The sequence below is a fragment of the Gallinula chloropus genome (assembly GCF_964237585.1).
Source record: "Gallinula chloropus genome assembly, chromosome: 17".
NCBI lineage: Eukaryota > Metazoa > Chordata > Aves > Gruiformes > Rallidae > Gallinula > Gallinula chloropus.
Genome location: NC_140102.1, coordinates 10,517,151 through 10,533,644, shown reverse-complemented (window position 1 = coordinate 10,533,644; position 16,494 = coordinate 10,517,151). Strand labels below are relative to the sequence as shown.

The 16,494-nt window shown below is 42.7% G+C and overlaps 1 protein-coding gene across 1 annotated transcript; it reads left to right on the top strand.

The window, feature by feature from the left end:
• The first annotated feature begins 6,801 nt into the window (after positions 1–6,801).
• KLHL22 (kelch like family member 22) lies at positions 6,802–15,063 on the top strand. The gene is made up of 6 exons (XM_084271845.1): positions 6,802–7,078; positions 7,961–8,126; positions 9,306–10,021; positions 11,120–11,312; positions 12,645–12,878; positions 13,900–15,063. The coding sequence occupies exons 1-6, from the start codon at positions 6,852–6,854 to the stop codon at positions 14,275–14,277; spliced, it is 1,914 nt and encodes a 637-aa protein (XP_084127971.1). The 5' UTR covers positions 6,802–6,851; the 3' UTR covers positions 14,278–15,063.
• The last annotated feature ends 1,431 nt before the right edge of the window (positions 15,064–16,494 follow it).

Genomic DNA, 16,494 nt, shown 5'->3' with positions numbered 1-16,494 from the left:
GCATGCTCCCTGATGAGTTCATCTATCTGTTTGTGTGCCCTCTGCCCTGTTAAAATTCTGGTACACAGCCAGGTTCTGCTATTTGCATTTGCAACCCCCATGAGTCAGTATAACTAGCTTTTTGCTCTAGTCTTGTACCTTGACTTCTTGTCAGGCTTTCAGCTGAAGCCTGGCTTAGATCCTAATTCGTGTTACTCCCTAGGGAGAAACGAAGGTGTGGGAAGCCTTAGGGCACAGATTTTACACTTCCTTCAACACACTAAGGTTTTGAAACGTATAATCTACAATCAGCATGCCACACTGGTTGCTCCATGTTAGGAAAAAGAGCTATGAACAAGATAGCCTGCAAGAAAGAGGACAGAGCTGCAACTGAGGGGCATATAGCAAGTGTTAAAAACATACCAAGAACAACCACATACATTTCAAAGGGAAAAATGTATTCATTCATCTGGATCAGAGTAACTCCATGTATCAGAGCAGGTTGGAGACAAGCCTGGCTAGAAGTCAGCTGTGGAAGAAGGAGGCCTGGGGGGTCATGGTGAGCAGTAAGTTGAGTAAATTCCTCCAATAAGGGCCAGCTTTATACTGGGCTGTGTTAGCAAGAGCATGGGCAGTAGGTCACGAGAAATAGTTATTTCACACTCAGTTCAGCTCTTAAGACTACAAAAATCTGAATACCCTGCCCAGGTTTGAGCACCATGCTGAAAGAAAAACCTGAGTTCCAACCATCCAGGGCCAGAGCACGTACAAGGAGTTAGGTGGGTATGCAAGGCAAGAAGGCCAGACTTGTTCAATACAGAGAAGAAAGACTGAGGGGAGAGACAACTGCCCTTTCTTAAGCTATCTAATGAGCACAGGAAAATGTAGAGCCAACCTCTTCTTTGTGGTGCACAGTGCCAAGGAGGAGAGGCAAATGTTGCAAATTTCAGGAAAAAAAGGCAGGATAAAGAAGAAAACAAATTTGATATTTAAGCACTCAGTTTTGTGATTGACAAGGATGGAAGTTCTGCACTTGACTAGACAGAGCTCGTAGCATCCTGACCCAATTTTGAAGTTTTCCCTGTTTCAGCAGGAGATTGGAGCAGAGACCTCCCAAGTTTATTTCCAGCCTGAATTATTCCACAGTTCTAAGAAAGCATGGGATCCCCACCAAGCTCAAACCACCTGTCCATATGGCAGTAAGCTACACAGATTTGGATACCTGACACCAGCACACTCTAGTTTATTTTGGGCACAGCTGATGCACAAGAAAATATCACTATCTGCATAAACCAGCTCTTTGTAAGATGTAACTGACAGCATTGAGCTCCTTCATACAAAAATGTCTGAGTTTCCATAGAAACTAACTTGAGTAATCCTTGTATCCTGCCATTTCTCTACAGTAGAGAATCAAGGTTGTCAGCACAACCGTACAGAAACCCACCCCCTCTCCCCCCAAGACCCACCCACCCACACCATACACTGGTAAGCATCACTGACTGACCTGTACACTGCAGGTAGAAGGGGTGACTGTGTGTCATACCCTGCAATACCAGTACCAGACTTCAGCACTGTAAGTTACCAACGCTCTGCTTTAAGCACTGGGTGAGCACACAGCGTGTCTCACCAGAGAACACAGCTGAGTAGAGCTGTAATGGCAGCAGGATGCATCCAGGACACATGCCCTGGCCCAGCTCCCAGGTACACCACCAATATATTCCCAGGGAAGCAGGACTCTGTGCTCAGCCTCAGGAAGCTTATGCTGTAAACCACATGAATTCCCACTCCCCAGAACGTTCTTAACTGGAGCAGCACATAAATGCCTTGGCATACCAATTGCTCAGCACTTTAAGGTAGGACAGGCAGTGCATTCTCTTCTAGCACATGATTTTACCATGCCTCTTAACTTTTCCTTTCCTCATTCTAGTTCAGCTACTCTATTCATACAGCCTGTGTTCTTGAAAAGGTATGGATTTTCAGTGAGCACGAGAGCCAGCCAGCATACCAATCTCTCACCATTTTGCCATTTGAATGATAAACTACAATCCATTCCTTGAATTCCTCCTGTTCCACTGCCAACCTCCTCAGTCTTAAACCACATACCTTTGCTGTGACAGCAAGTGTTCTGTCATTGATCAGAGTTCAGTTCTCAGAAGCCACACTAAGACTTGTTCTTTTTCATACAAGTAATCTGCAGAAGCATGTGGTAATGTGAGGCACTCAGAGCTATCAGTACCCACTGAGACACTGTAGCTTCTACTGTGTCCATAGCTTATTACAAGACCACTAATGATACAGTGAACAGAAGGAAATACTCAATTTCCTTCATGCTTCCTTCATGCTCCCTCCACGTCTGCCATTGCAAGGCATGGCTGCTTTCTCCTGCTTCCTAAATGAAATTCAGGCACACAATATGAGTTTCAGTCTACTGAAAAAGAGCAGTTGTGTCTCTCTAGGTACCTCTGAGGGTTTTGCCATTTGTGTGGGATTTTTTGTTTGGTTTGGTTTTTTGACTCCATAATTTGAAGTGGTCAAACAGTGGGTGTCTTGCTACATTAGCATTGCTTAGAGAAGTGCACATACAATTGCTGACCACATATGCCTCCTTCCTCTTTGTCTACTGGGAAGTCAATTATAATAACCTAAAATTAATCACTACATTAACCCATGTTCTCCAAAAGACAAATGGCAAACCATCAGAACTGCAGTCTCAAATAACCTTGTGCAGCCAGCTAAGAAAATCTCTAGTCTGGTCTTCTCCACAGTTTCAAAGTGGTTGGAACAAGCACTTGCCTTCCATTGTTTCTGGAGACAGCATCCTACATGAGACAATACTTTTTATCTTTGCTACTGGTAAAGCAGCCCAGTGATCAGAAAGAATTCCCCATTGCTTCCATGGTGGGGTTAGTGCTTCAGCTACTGAAGGCTGCTGTTCAGAGCTGACCAGCACTGAGAAACTTGCACAAGAGGAAAGGGGAAAAAAGACATATTACAAAGATTTCTAGGAACTTGGCTCAGTCACAGCACTGGTTTCTCTGTAACAGAAGCAAGAGAACAGAGAGGCCTTGAGAACAACCTGCAACCTGAGGCTCAGAGTCCCTTGGCTGCATGGTTCAAGGGACCATGTGCTTACTTTAGCTAGCAAGGGGCTGCCTAGAGCTCCTTCATTTACCAGGGCAGCAGGCCAGCCTGGGGAAATGGTGTCTCAAGCCCTGAAAGCCATCAAAGTTCCTGACCAGTCAGGAAGGCAAAAACAGTAAACAGAAGGTTTTCTGGAGCATGTGAAAGACTGAACAAACCTGGTCTGTATCCCCATTCAGAACCATGCTGCTTATAATACCTTTTCTTATAAGCAAAATACAAATTTGGGGAGATAGGATTAAGTTATTTACAGTTCAAAGTATACAGAGATTATTCCATAAATTTCCTTGCCATTTTTCGCACTGATGGAGAGTCACAACAATTCCCAGATACCTTAACAGTCACCCCACACACCAAGTGGTACACCACATGAAATATCACACTTACCCTGTTTGGGCTACCAGATTTTCAGACAGTAACCAAGGCACAGAGCACACAGGTCAGTTAGCTCAGTCCAAGCAGCAAGGTGCCATGCTAACACCAACACCCCTTCCCTGCAAAGCTGTAGCTGGCACTTAGAACAATACTCAGAGAAATACACTAAACTATCAGCTCACCAAGCACAGCACATCTAATTTGGAAAACTCAAATACCAAAACTGCCCCACTTTTCTTCCAAAGAAACCCACAACACACCCCCACTAACCCTGCTTCAACAACCACTCTTAGTAACTTCCTATGCACCCAACCCCAGCTGCTCATTGTACAGCTCTTACAAAGCTGAACACACTCAGTAATCAACTAAATTAATCTTGCTGGCCATTCTCCACAAGCCCTTAATTAGTTTTCTACCTTTATTTGTCCTAAGTCTTTGCTACTAGCTCTTAAGCTCCTATGACTTAACTACCTGTGTCAGTTAGGCATCATAGATTAATACTGCAAATCATAGAATGTGTTGGGTTGGAAGGGACCTTCAAAGGTCATCTAGTCCAACCCCCTGCAGAAAGCAGGGACATCTTCACTGGATCAGGTTCTTGGAGCCCCATCAAGCCTGACCTTGAGTTATCTCCAGGGATGGGGCCTCCACCACCTCTCTGGGCAACAGGTGCCAGTGATCTACCACCCTCACATTGAAGATTTTTTTTCCTAACATACAACCTAAATCTCCCCTTTTCTAGTTCAAAACCATCACCCCTCGTTCTAGTGCTACATGTCCTTGTGAACAGTTCATCCCCAGCTTTCCTACAGGCACCTTTCAGGTGTTGAAAGGCCACTGTCAGGCCCCCCCAGAGCCTTCTCTTCTCAGGCTGAGTTGGGCTTGTCCAGCCTTATCTTCACAGGAGAGGTGCTCCACTCCCACTGTCATTAATAAAGATAATAATAATAATGAATAAAGATACTAAGCAGCACCGGTCTGAGCACAGACCCCTGAGGAACACCGCTTGTCACCGTATTCCATCTGGACATTGAGCCATTGACCACCCTCTGGATGTGACCATCCAGCCAATTCCTTATCCACTGAACACTCCACCCATCGAATCCATATCTCTCCGACTTAGAGAGAGGGGTGTTGTGGGGCAGCATGTCAAAGGCCTTGTAGAAATCCAGACAGATGACATCCATAGCTCTGCCCTCACCTACTGATGAGTGATGAGAATTTTATATGTTGGCAACAATTCATGAAAGTCATTGCAGGAAGAACTTTTTGAGAGCAGCGTGTTACCACTGGTTAAATCTATGACAGTAAGTGTACGTACTTACTGGAGCCCAGTTCTGGAGAGTAGGGAGGTACACATGACAGGGTATAAGTTCTCTGAGTAGCCACAGTATAATTAAGTAACTTCATGTTTCCACTCACAAAAAGAGCATAAGCTGAGTGCTGGCAAGTTTTAGACCAAATACATTGTACCTGCTCAGACATCTTTTGATATTTCAAAGTAGCTGAAAAAATGCAACCTTTTTTTAGCATCAGCCACATTAACTTTGGAGTGTTACCCACATAAACCACTTTAACACTTTGAGTGGTTTATCTGAATTTATTCCTCATTTGGACCATAGCACACCCTACTTTGGTCTTGCTGCATTTAGTCCCTTCTAGTTAAATGGGAAATTTCTGATCAACATCTAGTAACTACTCTCTCCTTCACTTGCCTTTCCTACTATATTATCTCCCTTGCCTCAATCCATCACTTTTAGTATTCCTCAGGAGCAAATCAAATGATACAGAATGTTTTGTCTGCTTCAAAAGCAGTCATCTTATTTCTAGGAAAAGCATCATGAAAAATAACCCATTACTCATCTCTTCAGCTGATGATGGGTAGTTTCCCGTGTATAATCAACTTGAATGTGCTCTCTAGAAGCCTACCTCATAGGAGCTCCTCTTCTGAGCTGGTTGTCTTGGTTTTACTGGCAATAAGCAGATAATCAGGGTTTTTTTTCTCCTCCCATTTACCATGCAAAGCCACCTAGCTTCCTTTTGGTTTGGACCTGGAGGGTAACCTCCCTCAGGCAGAACAATAAACATCATCAGATTTCTTGGTGTCATCTAGATAGCTCCTTCCTCCCTGACCACACACAGAATGCCTTGCAGTCCTTTGAGAGGTTTCCAGTCTGCATGCACTGCCTATGGCTGGCACAATGAAACAATGGATCCGTTTCTTCATTGTTTGTTCTGATTTGCTGGGTTTGTTCTGCTTTCGCCCGTCTGCCTGCTGATAACCCCTTGTGATTCTGCCTTGTGCCACTAAGCTGTTTCCCAGGCTGCTGGAGGAGAGGCTGTTCTCACCGTGTCTTGAGCAGCCACACCAGTGAAGCTATTTCCTTTTGCTAATGTGGGGCTTTTAATGCACTCTGACAACTGGATAGCAGGGCCGAGCTCTAACTGCCACAGCTTCTGACATTCTTCAGAGACAATGGACAGGGTAAATGACAGGATGGTAGAAGAGGACTCGTGAGATTTTGAGAGATTTAACCATAGATATGAAGCAGGTCACTTCCAGCTAGCTTTGTACAGGTGTTTCCCTGTGTGCCATAGGGGACTTTATGGCAGTAGCAGCCCTAGAAAGAGGTACAGGATAGCCCTCTCCAGTGCCTATGCTGAGGAGGAAACACCCTCTCTCTCTGCAGGGCATCACTGTGAAGTGGAAAGCAGCTGTGCATGCTAGCTTGGAGTTGTCACAGTAAAGAAACTCACTTTGAAGCCTACGGTATCCTAGAGTATTTTATAGAATGAGAGAAATGTGCTCAGATAAGGAAAAGGAAAAGCAAAGACAGGGAGAGGGGAGAGTTTCAGTTTCTGGAATGAAATACGAAGGGAGAAGGTGTGGTTTATAGTCCAGTGAAGTTATCAGAGGATATTAGGCACTTGGAATTTGGCAAAAATTCTGTCACTTTTGTTCTTTGTTATAAATCATGCAAAAAGGGAAAGGAAACCAGGGGTTCTGGTTGGGTTGGGAAGTGAAACTTTTGCTTATATATATATATATATTCCCACATACCACATCTTCTGACTCTTGGCCTGAAAACCCTGGACTGAAAACTTGCTTGAAAAAACATATTCTGCCCATTTGGTGTGCTGATACACACCTGTCTATTTCCAGTATCATCATTCAGAATAATCTCTTCAGGGTAGAACTGTCTCTCCACTGACTGAAGAGTTGGTTTGATTTATTTACTGGGACAGGCTAAGGTCAGAGGTCCCATTCCTAAAGCAAAAGCCACAAACCTTTGCTGATTCTGTTGTCTCACAGATTTCATTCTGCTACAGCTGGTGGCTGAGCATTTCTGCCTGGGATGGCGGAGGATCAGGAGCTGACTCAGCCACACAAAGCTCAACTCGAGCCCTCCCTTCAGCAGCGCACCAGCAACACGTACCGCAGCGCAGAGCACTCTCAGGCCTTGCTCAGCGGCTTGGTATCTCTCCGGGACAGCAGCATCCTCTTTGACGTAGTTCTGGTAGTGGAAGAGAAACCTATTGAGGCCCATCGCATACTTCTCGCGGCATCCTGTGACTATTTCAGGTAGGCTTCAGTATGGCCGCAGCACGCCTGTCTCTGAATGTTACCCCTACCTTCTGTCTCGGCACATTGCTTCTGACTGTAAAACTGGACCCATGAGGTGCAGCTGAATGCATTTCAAAATGCTGAGTATGGTTTTATTCATCTCTCTTTTACATCTCTATGGAAATAAAGCTCTTATCCCTGCACGCTGAGCTTACCTCCACTACATTCACTGCCCATGGTACTTGGAGGAATATGGAGACTTCTTTATGCAGTGTCTTCTGCATAAATGCACTCTGGGTGGCTTTTAACATATCCTTAGCATAGTAAGAGCTTGTCCATTGCAATGATCATTTCATAATACACATAAAGTCACCGAGAATGGGTCACTCCTTTGTTACGTGCCTGTGGTGTGACTCACATCGGGCACTCCCCTGGTCAGTTTGACGAGCAGTATCTTGAACTGACTATTTTCACAGAGCAAACAAACAAATCCCAAGGCAATCCAGACAAACTTCTAACTGGAGGAAGAACTGCTCTAGTTTAGAAAAAATTCATACAGTCCCAAGTTTCTCTGGTTTTCCTCTTCTCTCACCTAAGAGCATCTGCCTCTGCCCACTGACTATCCATACGTACTGGGTCTGTATTTAAGTCCTTCAGCTGTAACTCATACCTTTCAGATGGCCCCTACTGTTTTCCTGCAGAATGAAGAGTATTACTTTCTTAGGTCCTAAAGGCCATTGTATCACTGGCTTAGAGAAAAGGTAATCCATAAAAGCATCTGGCTAGGTTTTTATCCTTTGCAAATGCTTTTTTTGTGTTTCCAGGACAACATAAGATAAGCAAACTGGAAATAGCTTCAGTGTAAACCTGCCATAGCATGTGCTGTTATCTTTTTTACAGAGGGATGTTTGCAGGAGGACTGAGAGAGATGGTACAAGAAGAAGTTCATATTCATGGCATCTCCTACAATGCAATGTGTAAAATTTTGAACTTCATTTACACTTCTGAACTGGAACTCAGTGTGAACAGTGTACAGGAGACCTTAGCTGCAGCCTGTCAGCTTCAGGTGAGGTACTGGAGATGTGACACACACACAAAAAGAAAAAAGAAACAAAAGCAACAATGAAAGAAGCAGAAAACATTGATATCTGGTTAGATGGAGGGGTTAGGGGGTGAATAGGAGCATGGATCTGATGAGAAGAATTTCTTTGGGATGCTTTATCCACTGGAACTAACTATGGAAGGGTAGGAACAATGATTGAGTAGTTGCACATCTCATTTGTGCCAATAATTTTATTACTTATAAACATTTACCATTTCTTCTGAAGGACTATTTTATGTAGCACTCACTTCCACTGATCTGCTTATGAAAGCTTCCTAGAATAGAATAGCTCTGGCCTATGGTAAAGGCCAGAGTTTGCTGCTCAGAAATTGTGCTGATCAAGATCTTCCCCAGATTGAGTCCACAGGCACATAACCTCCCCTGACCCCATCACTACAGGATATCCTGCCACTATGGTTTCTGCCCTAAGTGCAGAGTTCATGTGCCTTGAAGAGAACTTCTTTTTTCTCCAAATTCCCCTGCAGCTAACTGCTGCACAAGGCTTTGGTACTAAACCTTTATCTTTCTGAGTGCTCCCTTTGGTTGGGTTTTACACACTTAGCGCCGCTTTGTTAGCAGAGGGGCTCTTGTCAACAGCAGTTAGTTACTCACTCCCACCAGATACAACTTCAAATTGTATTCAGAAGACAAGAATAAATAGTAATTTCCTTACAGATGGCTTCCTGTGCTCGAGTGATGCAGATATATTTGTCACAGATACAGTCTGTGATACAGTATGTCTGTTCTCTGAAAGAACAATTACAGAGTGGCTATAAACCTGGCTTTCACCGTGTCTTCCCTGCCTTCTGTTTTCATGCCTAGCCAGCAGCTTGGTGCCACGCTAACAAACCAGCAACCTGGCTGACCAGGGTCCCATGTGCCTTAGAAGACACAATGCTGCTGCACCTGAAACCAAATTCATAGGCTTGCAGTACAGTGTGGCTACAAGATCTGTGTTGTATTCATCCATGTGGAGTTCTTTCTTTCTGGAGAAAGGGGAATTAGGCAAGTGAACATGGTGATCAGAGTGTAGAGCAGTCGTCTTGTGGACAACTTTTTTACAGTCATCTCAGGCTTCTGTCACCTGTCTCTCGAGTGTGAGGCAAGTGGTGTCTGAAATGAAAAATCCTCTCTCTCTTGTAGATTCCAGAAGTCATTAAATTCTGTTGTGATTTTCTCATGTCCTGGGTAGATGAAGAGAACATCCTCGACGTATACAGACTAGCTGACCATTATGACTTGAGACATTTGAGTGATCAGCTGGACTCCTATATTTTGAAGAACTTTGCAGCTTTCTCAAAGACACAAGTGTACCGACAGCTACCCTTGCAGAAGGTCTACTCCCTTCTCAGCAGCAACCGTTTGGAAGTTAACTATGAGTTTGAAGTTTATGATGGGGCACTTTTTTACCATTCTACAGAGCAACTGGAGACAGATCAGGTCTCCCTCATGGAGCCCCTTAAGCTACTTGAGACAGTTCGTTTTCCTCTGATGGAACCCCAGATCCTGCAAAGGCTTCATGACAAATTAAGCCCATGTCCTTTAAAAGATACAGTTGCAGATGCATTAATGTACCACAAGAATGAATGTCTTCAGCCAATGCTTCAGAGCTCCCAGACACAGCTGAGATCAGAGTTCCAGTGTGTAGTGGGGTTTGGAGGGATGCATTCTACTCCATCCATTGTCCTCAGTGATCAAGCCAAATACCTGAACCCCTTGTCGGGAGAGTGGAGGCATTTTACAGCTGCACTAGCCCCCAGAATGTCCAACCAAGGGATTGCTGTTCTCAATAATTTTGTATATTTAATTGGTGGAGACAACAACGTAAGTGGTTTTCGAGCAGAGTCAAGGTGTTGGAGGTAAGATAAAGATAATCCTGCTATTATTTTTGTTACTGCCCTGTTGCCCATCTCTGAGTCAGTAAGCAGTTCTGTATGCTTGCAGGGGACTTACTGAAAAAACCACAAGAAATAAAGAAAGAAATGAGCCTCATATTCACAGGAAGCTTCCAGCAGTGCTTATGGGACAAAGCCAAGCCTGCTAGGGTATAAAGAGCTACTCATGCAAGAGTATATATGGGCTACATACTTTCTGCCCTGCCAGAGGGGGAAAGATTGGCAGCAGTAATGAACCAGGATTCTCTAGAATTCTAGACTAGATACCTTGAACGAGGATTTTTCTAGAAGTTGTCTGTGTCTGGTGTTGGTCCCAATACAATGGGATTTACCTACCAAAAAGGATTTTTAAATAAAATGCTCTTACTGGTTGATTACTGAGAATTTGTGAGCACAACAGCAGCATTTGGGGTTCTCTTAAGTGCTTCTGCGCCAGCGAAAAGAGCAGGAGACAGGATCAGTTTTAGATCTTCATGCCCATTACACTGCAAAGCCAGATAGAAACCCTTTTGTATTTATAATGTGGTCGTTTTTACTAGTTTTAGCTGACTTGCCCTTATTTTATGCATGCATAGTTTCACTTCACAACTAATTTTCGCTGTAACTAGAATTTCCATATCAGATAGATACTTTGATCTGATTATTAATCATTAAGTTCACTTCAAGCAGCAGATATTTGAGGAAAAGAATCAAAGAACCCACCACATAATTATGCCCTTTTTGGCCTCTTGAAGATGCAAATTCAATGCTTGTGCTATTTTTAGACTGGTTTACCTTGTAGAATGGCTTTGTGCAGGCAGAGATTTGATATACAACCTGACATCAGTGAATAAGATAATGGAAAAACTGAGGCTTTTATAGCATGATTATATCAGCTAAAGTACATCTTCTAAAAATAGAATTATTTGCTAATAATAAAATGCTGACAAGGGCAAGTTTCACTCCACTTACAGCTGAGCTCAATTTCAGCCAAAGACAGTACAGTAACCCACATCTGTGGCACTGTCTGGTATTCCAGCAATGATGTATGAATAACTCCCTTTGATCCCTTTCTTTTACAAGGTATGACCCACGACACAACAAATGGTTCCAGATCCAGTCCCTCCAGCAAGAGCATGCTGACCTCAGTGTTTGTGTTGTGGACAACTATATATATGCTGTCGCAGGCCGAGATTACCATGAAGACCTGAGGGAGGTGGAGAGGTATGACCCTAAAAGCAACACTTGGGAATATGTGACTCCACTGAAGAAGGAGGTAAGGAGTGTGCTAGCCACACACTGTACTGCAGTCCCCCAATTCCTGATTTAATCTTTTAGATCCTTTTCTCCTGTGTAGCTTTAAATGTGCTGATATTCAGATGGGAACTGTGGCCTCTCTATATGGGATAAATGAATATCAAGAAAGGAGAATAATAATATATTTAAATTACAATTTGAGGTTAAATGCTTATTTTTCCTGTTTTCTTGTTGTTTCCCCCTGCAACTTTATTGTGTTAATCCTTAAAACCATTTAGAATTGAACAGATAACCTCTGGGAATGGGAAGGTTCCATTCCTCCTAGGCAGGTAAAATAGGAGACACAGTAGTACAAGCTTCTTTCTTACAGTCCTGACAACATTCTTTACTCCTCATCAGAAGATAAAATGCCTCAGTTTCTATAGGCTACTTAGATCCTGGACACAGAACTGAGATTGGCTAACAAGTTCAGGTGGTAGTAGTTTATGTGATGCAGAGTCACACCCCTGTGAGCTGTCATAAGGCTGTTACCCATTTGAAATATGTGAGCGAATAGCTATCTCGTGTCATCAGAACCGTTTATCCTTCTAGAACATCAGTCATGACCTCGTGACCCCAGGAAATGGTGTCATCACATGGGAATCAGAGTTATGAGTGAAAAAGCTTTTTCTGAGTTCTAATATTGCTAAAAAAGACAAGAATTTCCATTTTCATGTTAGAAGTGTTGCAAAGGAGGAATATAAATACAAACAACTGCTTGATGAATATTGGTAGGGAAGAAAACTAAAATCCTGACTAATCTTTCAAGAAACTGCTGATTTCTACTATACCTTTTAAAAGCTTTGTGTCAAAGGCAGCACAATGTTTTCAATGGAGAATCTCAAGACACCTTAAAAACATAAATATTGCTGCAATTTTACAAAAGGGATGCAGAGGCAGAAGAGGATAAACAGCTTTCATAAGGTCACAATAATAAATATGTGCCAATGCTGAGATTGTAAAATGCCTTAAGATCTAGTTGCATGCTACCAAGTAGGATATAACACTGCTTGTATAAGAAAAATCTCCTAACAAAAAGGCTTCCAAGTAGACTAGGCAGAAAAGTAATAGTATGAGGAACAATAAAGAATGAGAACCCACTGCAGTTCTGGAAGCTTTAGAAATTCTGGTGTATTTAATTCAGAAATTCACACATAGCATAATCACCTAGAAAGGAATTGTCTATTAAAACATCCTTCCATATATTTATATCCTCATAACTCATGAAGAATGTCACTCCCCTAATGTTCTCCTGAAGCTGGGAGAAATTAATAATTCCAGACCACAACCTCTTTTCAATGTGGTAATACAGGTATATGCACATGCTGGAGCAGCACTCGATGGGAAGATGTATATTACTTGTGGGAGGAGAGGAGAAGACTATTTGAAGGAGCTACAGTGTTATGACCCACAGACTGACCGCTGGGACGTTTTAGCTGATGGTCCGGTGAGACGAGCTTGGCACGGGATGGCTGCGCTGCTAGGAAAGCTCTATGTAATTGGAGGAAGCAACAATGATTCTGGCTACAGAAGGGATGTTCACCAGGTGACAGCATCTCATACCTCTGTCTTTCTTGGAAGAGTCTGTTTCTTATGGATGCTTGCAATCTGATGTATTTTTTAGCTCCAACTAAGTATGCAAATAAAACTGCCCAGCAGCAACTACTGCACTGGCTCTCCCCCACTCAGCTGCAGAACTTGCAATGATTTATTTACTGCTGCCTGTCTCGGATGGATTGTCTAACCCACAAAGCATTACAGCTGCAGCACTTGGAATTCTTATAAAACATCTTTGCTAGATAACGTTCAGTGTCATGCACGTGCAGCTACTGGGTATATCTGTAGTTTACATTGTCTTCTCATGTGCATTTTTTTTCTAAGTTGAGGGGTTTTGAATTACTGATGTGTAATTGCAGGGCAGAGTTGTTAAGGATATGTTGGGTGGCAACTATATAATGCAGTTAAATATATACTACCTGATGATACATGATGGCTGGAGAGAATTCTCTTGAGTTCCAGCTTCTAGAACTGCTAGAGACGTGAAAAGAAGACACAAAATGTAACTGCTTTTATAAAGCCAACAAAGATGGCAGAATTAATTAAGCTGAAAAGTGTATCTGACTAATAAAAAGGCACTTACAAATAAAAGCAGTTAGCCAAGTTGTTGCCCAATGAAATTGAAAACTTCCCAACATATGGTGCAGAGTCAGCTCAGCAGATACTCTGTATTTGTATATTCCAGCATGTTTTTTTCCTAATGCAACCAGATACCTTATGTCTGAGCTTGTATTAGCATGTGCCCTCATCCCTTTTGCTTTTCTAGACATTTGAGTAACATACAGCTGTTTCTCCAGTGGCAGGGTCAGAAGTTGTGGTTCAAAGCTATATGGCAACTATGCAGAGTTTTCCACTGAGTACTGTAGTTCTGCTGCACAGTGATATGTTCTCTCCATTATCAACACCCTGTCAAGAGACTGATGATATTTCATGGCTTCCTAGTTTGCCATATGGGCAGGAGCTGTCACTAAGATACAAGTTTGATTTTGACTAATCTCTTTCTTTCACAGGTTGCCTGCTACAGGCCAAGCACAGATCAGTGGACAAATGTATGTCCGCTTCCTGCAGGACACGGAGAGCCAGGCATTGCGGTCCTGGACAACAGGATCTATGTCTTGGGAGGCAGATCCCACAACAGAGGAATCCGCATGGACTATGTCCACATTTATGATGCAGAGAGAGACTGTTGGGAGGAAGGACCCCAGCTGGAGGATGATATTTCTGGGATGGCTGCCTGCGTCCTCACTTTGCCCAGGGCTATTTTAATGGAAACAGAGAAATGGTTCTCAGAATGGCATGCAGACCGCATGAAGTATCACCTTGACTTTCCATCAGAAGTTATGAGCGTATCAGACTGGGAGGAACTTGACAATTCAAGTGAAGATTAGAAAAATTTAATATTTAATTTTTTTTGCCAGTGGATGGGGAAATTAAGGCTTGAAGAAAATACTTAGAGATTTTATATGTATTTCTTATATATATTAAATCAGTATTTAAAGGTTTGACAAGTAAGCCTTCTGCACAAAATGCCACTCACAGTCAATATCTGCCCATCTGCAAGTGTTCTGCACAAAATGCCACTTACAGTCAGTACCTGCCCACCTGCCAGAAAGCAGCACTTTTAAAGTAACCACAGAACTGCCACTTTCGCCAGTTAAAGTATAGAGGCTCTTTGCTCTGGAGGAGACTTTTCTCAACCTTCAGCATGGTCAGGAAAAAAGGCACAGAAGGCTCAGCTTGACTAGCTTCTTTCCTTCACGCTTTCCGCTTGAAATAGCTTTTTGACATTAGGGTTTTTTTCCTCTTCTTTTTGGTAATAAAACCTCCTAGCCAGCTTAGCACAGGAAGGTAACACCTAGTGACTCCCTCCTGTGCCAGGTGTCAGACAGCTTGGTTGGGTTTTCAAGGAGATGGAACATAGAGAAACAGGAACAGTAGCAAGAAAGTCTGAACCTTCATCTCATCTGGGCATGCAGCCATCTTCGTAACTGGGTTAGAGTCTGTGAACTGACACCCACTCCTGAACTTCTATATTGCAAGTTCTGTCAACACAGTAGGAAGATTTCTAGAAAAAAACTCTGTACAGAGTATGGCAATCTTATCGTTCAACTGTCAGACACTTTTGTTCATGAGCATAAATTAATAAATTCCTGTCAGAGCTGTTTTCTTTTTAACTACTGTCTCCGTTTCATTAACCGTGACGCAGCGTCTGGAAGCCAGGGAGCGTAATGAGATCCTGTAGTACTACCTTAGCAGCAGTGAACTTACACCAGCTTGGGAGGTGGGTGATTTTTTTCATTCTTTCATTGTTTGCTTTAGAAGAGGACAAAAAGAGCAGAGATTGGTTTGCCACAGCATAAAGGGAAAAAAAAAAAGGAATCAGGAGATAACTAGAGGTATTGAAGATTACGCTGGTCCAAGACCCTGCAGGAGCTGAACTAATGCCAGGAACATCATACAGAATTACTGCAGCTCAGAAAGATAAGACATAGTAAATCCTTCTTTCATGAGGCCTTAAAATAATTGGCTTCTGACTACCAGCTTGCTTATTATTTTAGAAGCTAATTTGAAGTCTGAACCAGTGTGATACCTGAATAATAAGGGAACCTTCCTCTTGGAGGGGTGGGAAGTAATATATCAGTGCCACCAAAAAATCATGACCAACTACCAAAAGCTTTTCAATCCTGTAGCAATGGGGTTGCAGCAGAAGTGTAAAACCAGAGTGACAATTAGAATGATACAACAGTGGTCAAGTATCATCACAACAAATCCTTCACAATGACATCCTACTGTAGAGAAAGGAAGAACCACCTGGGTATTACTATTACTCAGGGATATTTTGCTTATGGAAACACAATATTTCAAAATGGACCTAGATGACTCTAGTAGATTTGGCTTCTGGAAAAGATTCAAGAGTATAAGCACACTTCTTTCAATAAGCCAAACAGCTTTTTTTCTTGGTAAGAGGGGCATTTGTTCAATTTCTTTCTCCAGCACTGTCAGTTTTCACCTCAATTTCTGAACCTTTGCCAACCGGCAAATAATACAAAAAAAACCCCAAACCTGGCAACTGCAGGAAGCCCTGATTATGAGCTTCTTCAGAAAAGCTTTTTCTGATCATGAACTCTGAACTGCACATGGAGTCTGGAAATCCAGACTTATTACACCTCAGTATTGGAGACTGGCAAATATTCCTATTTTGCCTATGGAGTTTGATGTGTAGAAATTAAATTTATCCCTCAGATATAAGGACAGATCTCTCTGACTTGGACATCACTGGAACTACTCCTTCCAGAGTGGTGCAGTGGCAATTTGTTTTGTCTGCAAGCAACAAGGGATACAAGACTTCTAGTGGTCCAGGTCATACTCTGGACCCAGCTGTTCTAACAAAACCCAGATATCCACCTCAAGTCTAATGCATGCAATGGATTTTCCATTTTAACTAGCACTACACCAGTAACACCCTGTGTTAGACAAGTGAAAATGTTATTTTGCCTGGTTCACGATAGAAAAAGAAGTAACTGTTGTATATCTGGCTCCTTTTCCTATGTATGCCACTAGAGGGTATTTATTACTTACTATTACAAATAACCAAGCTGATAGGC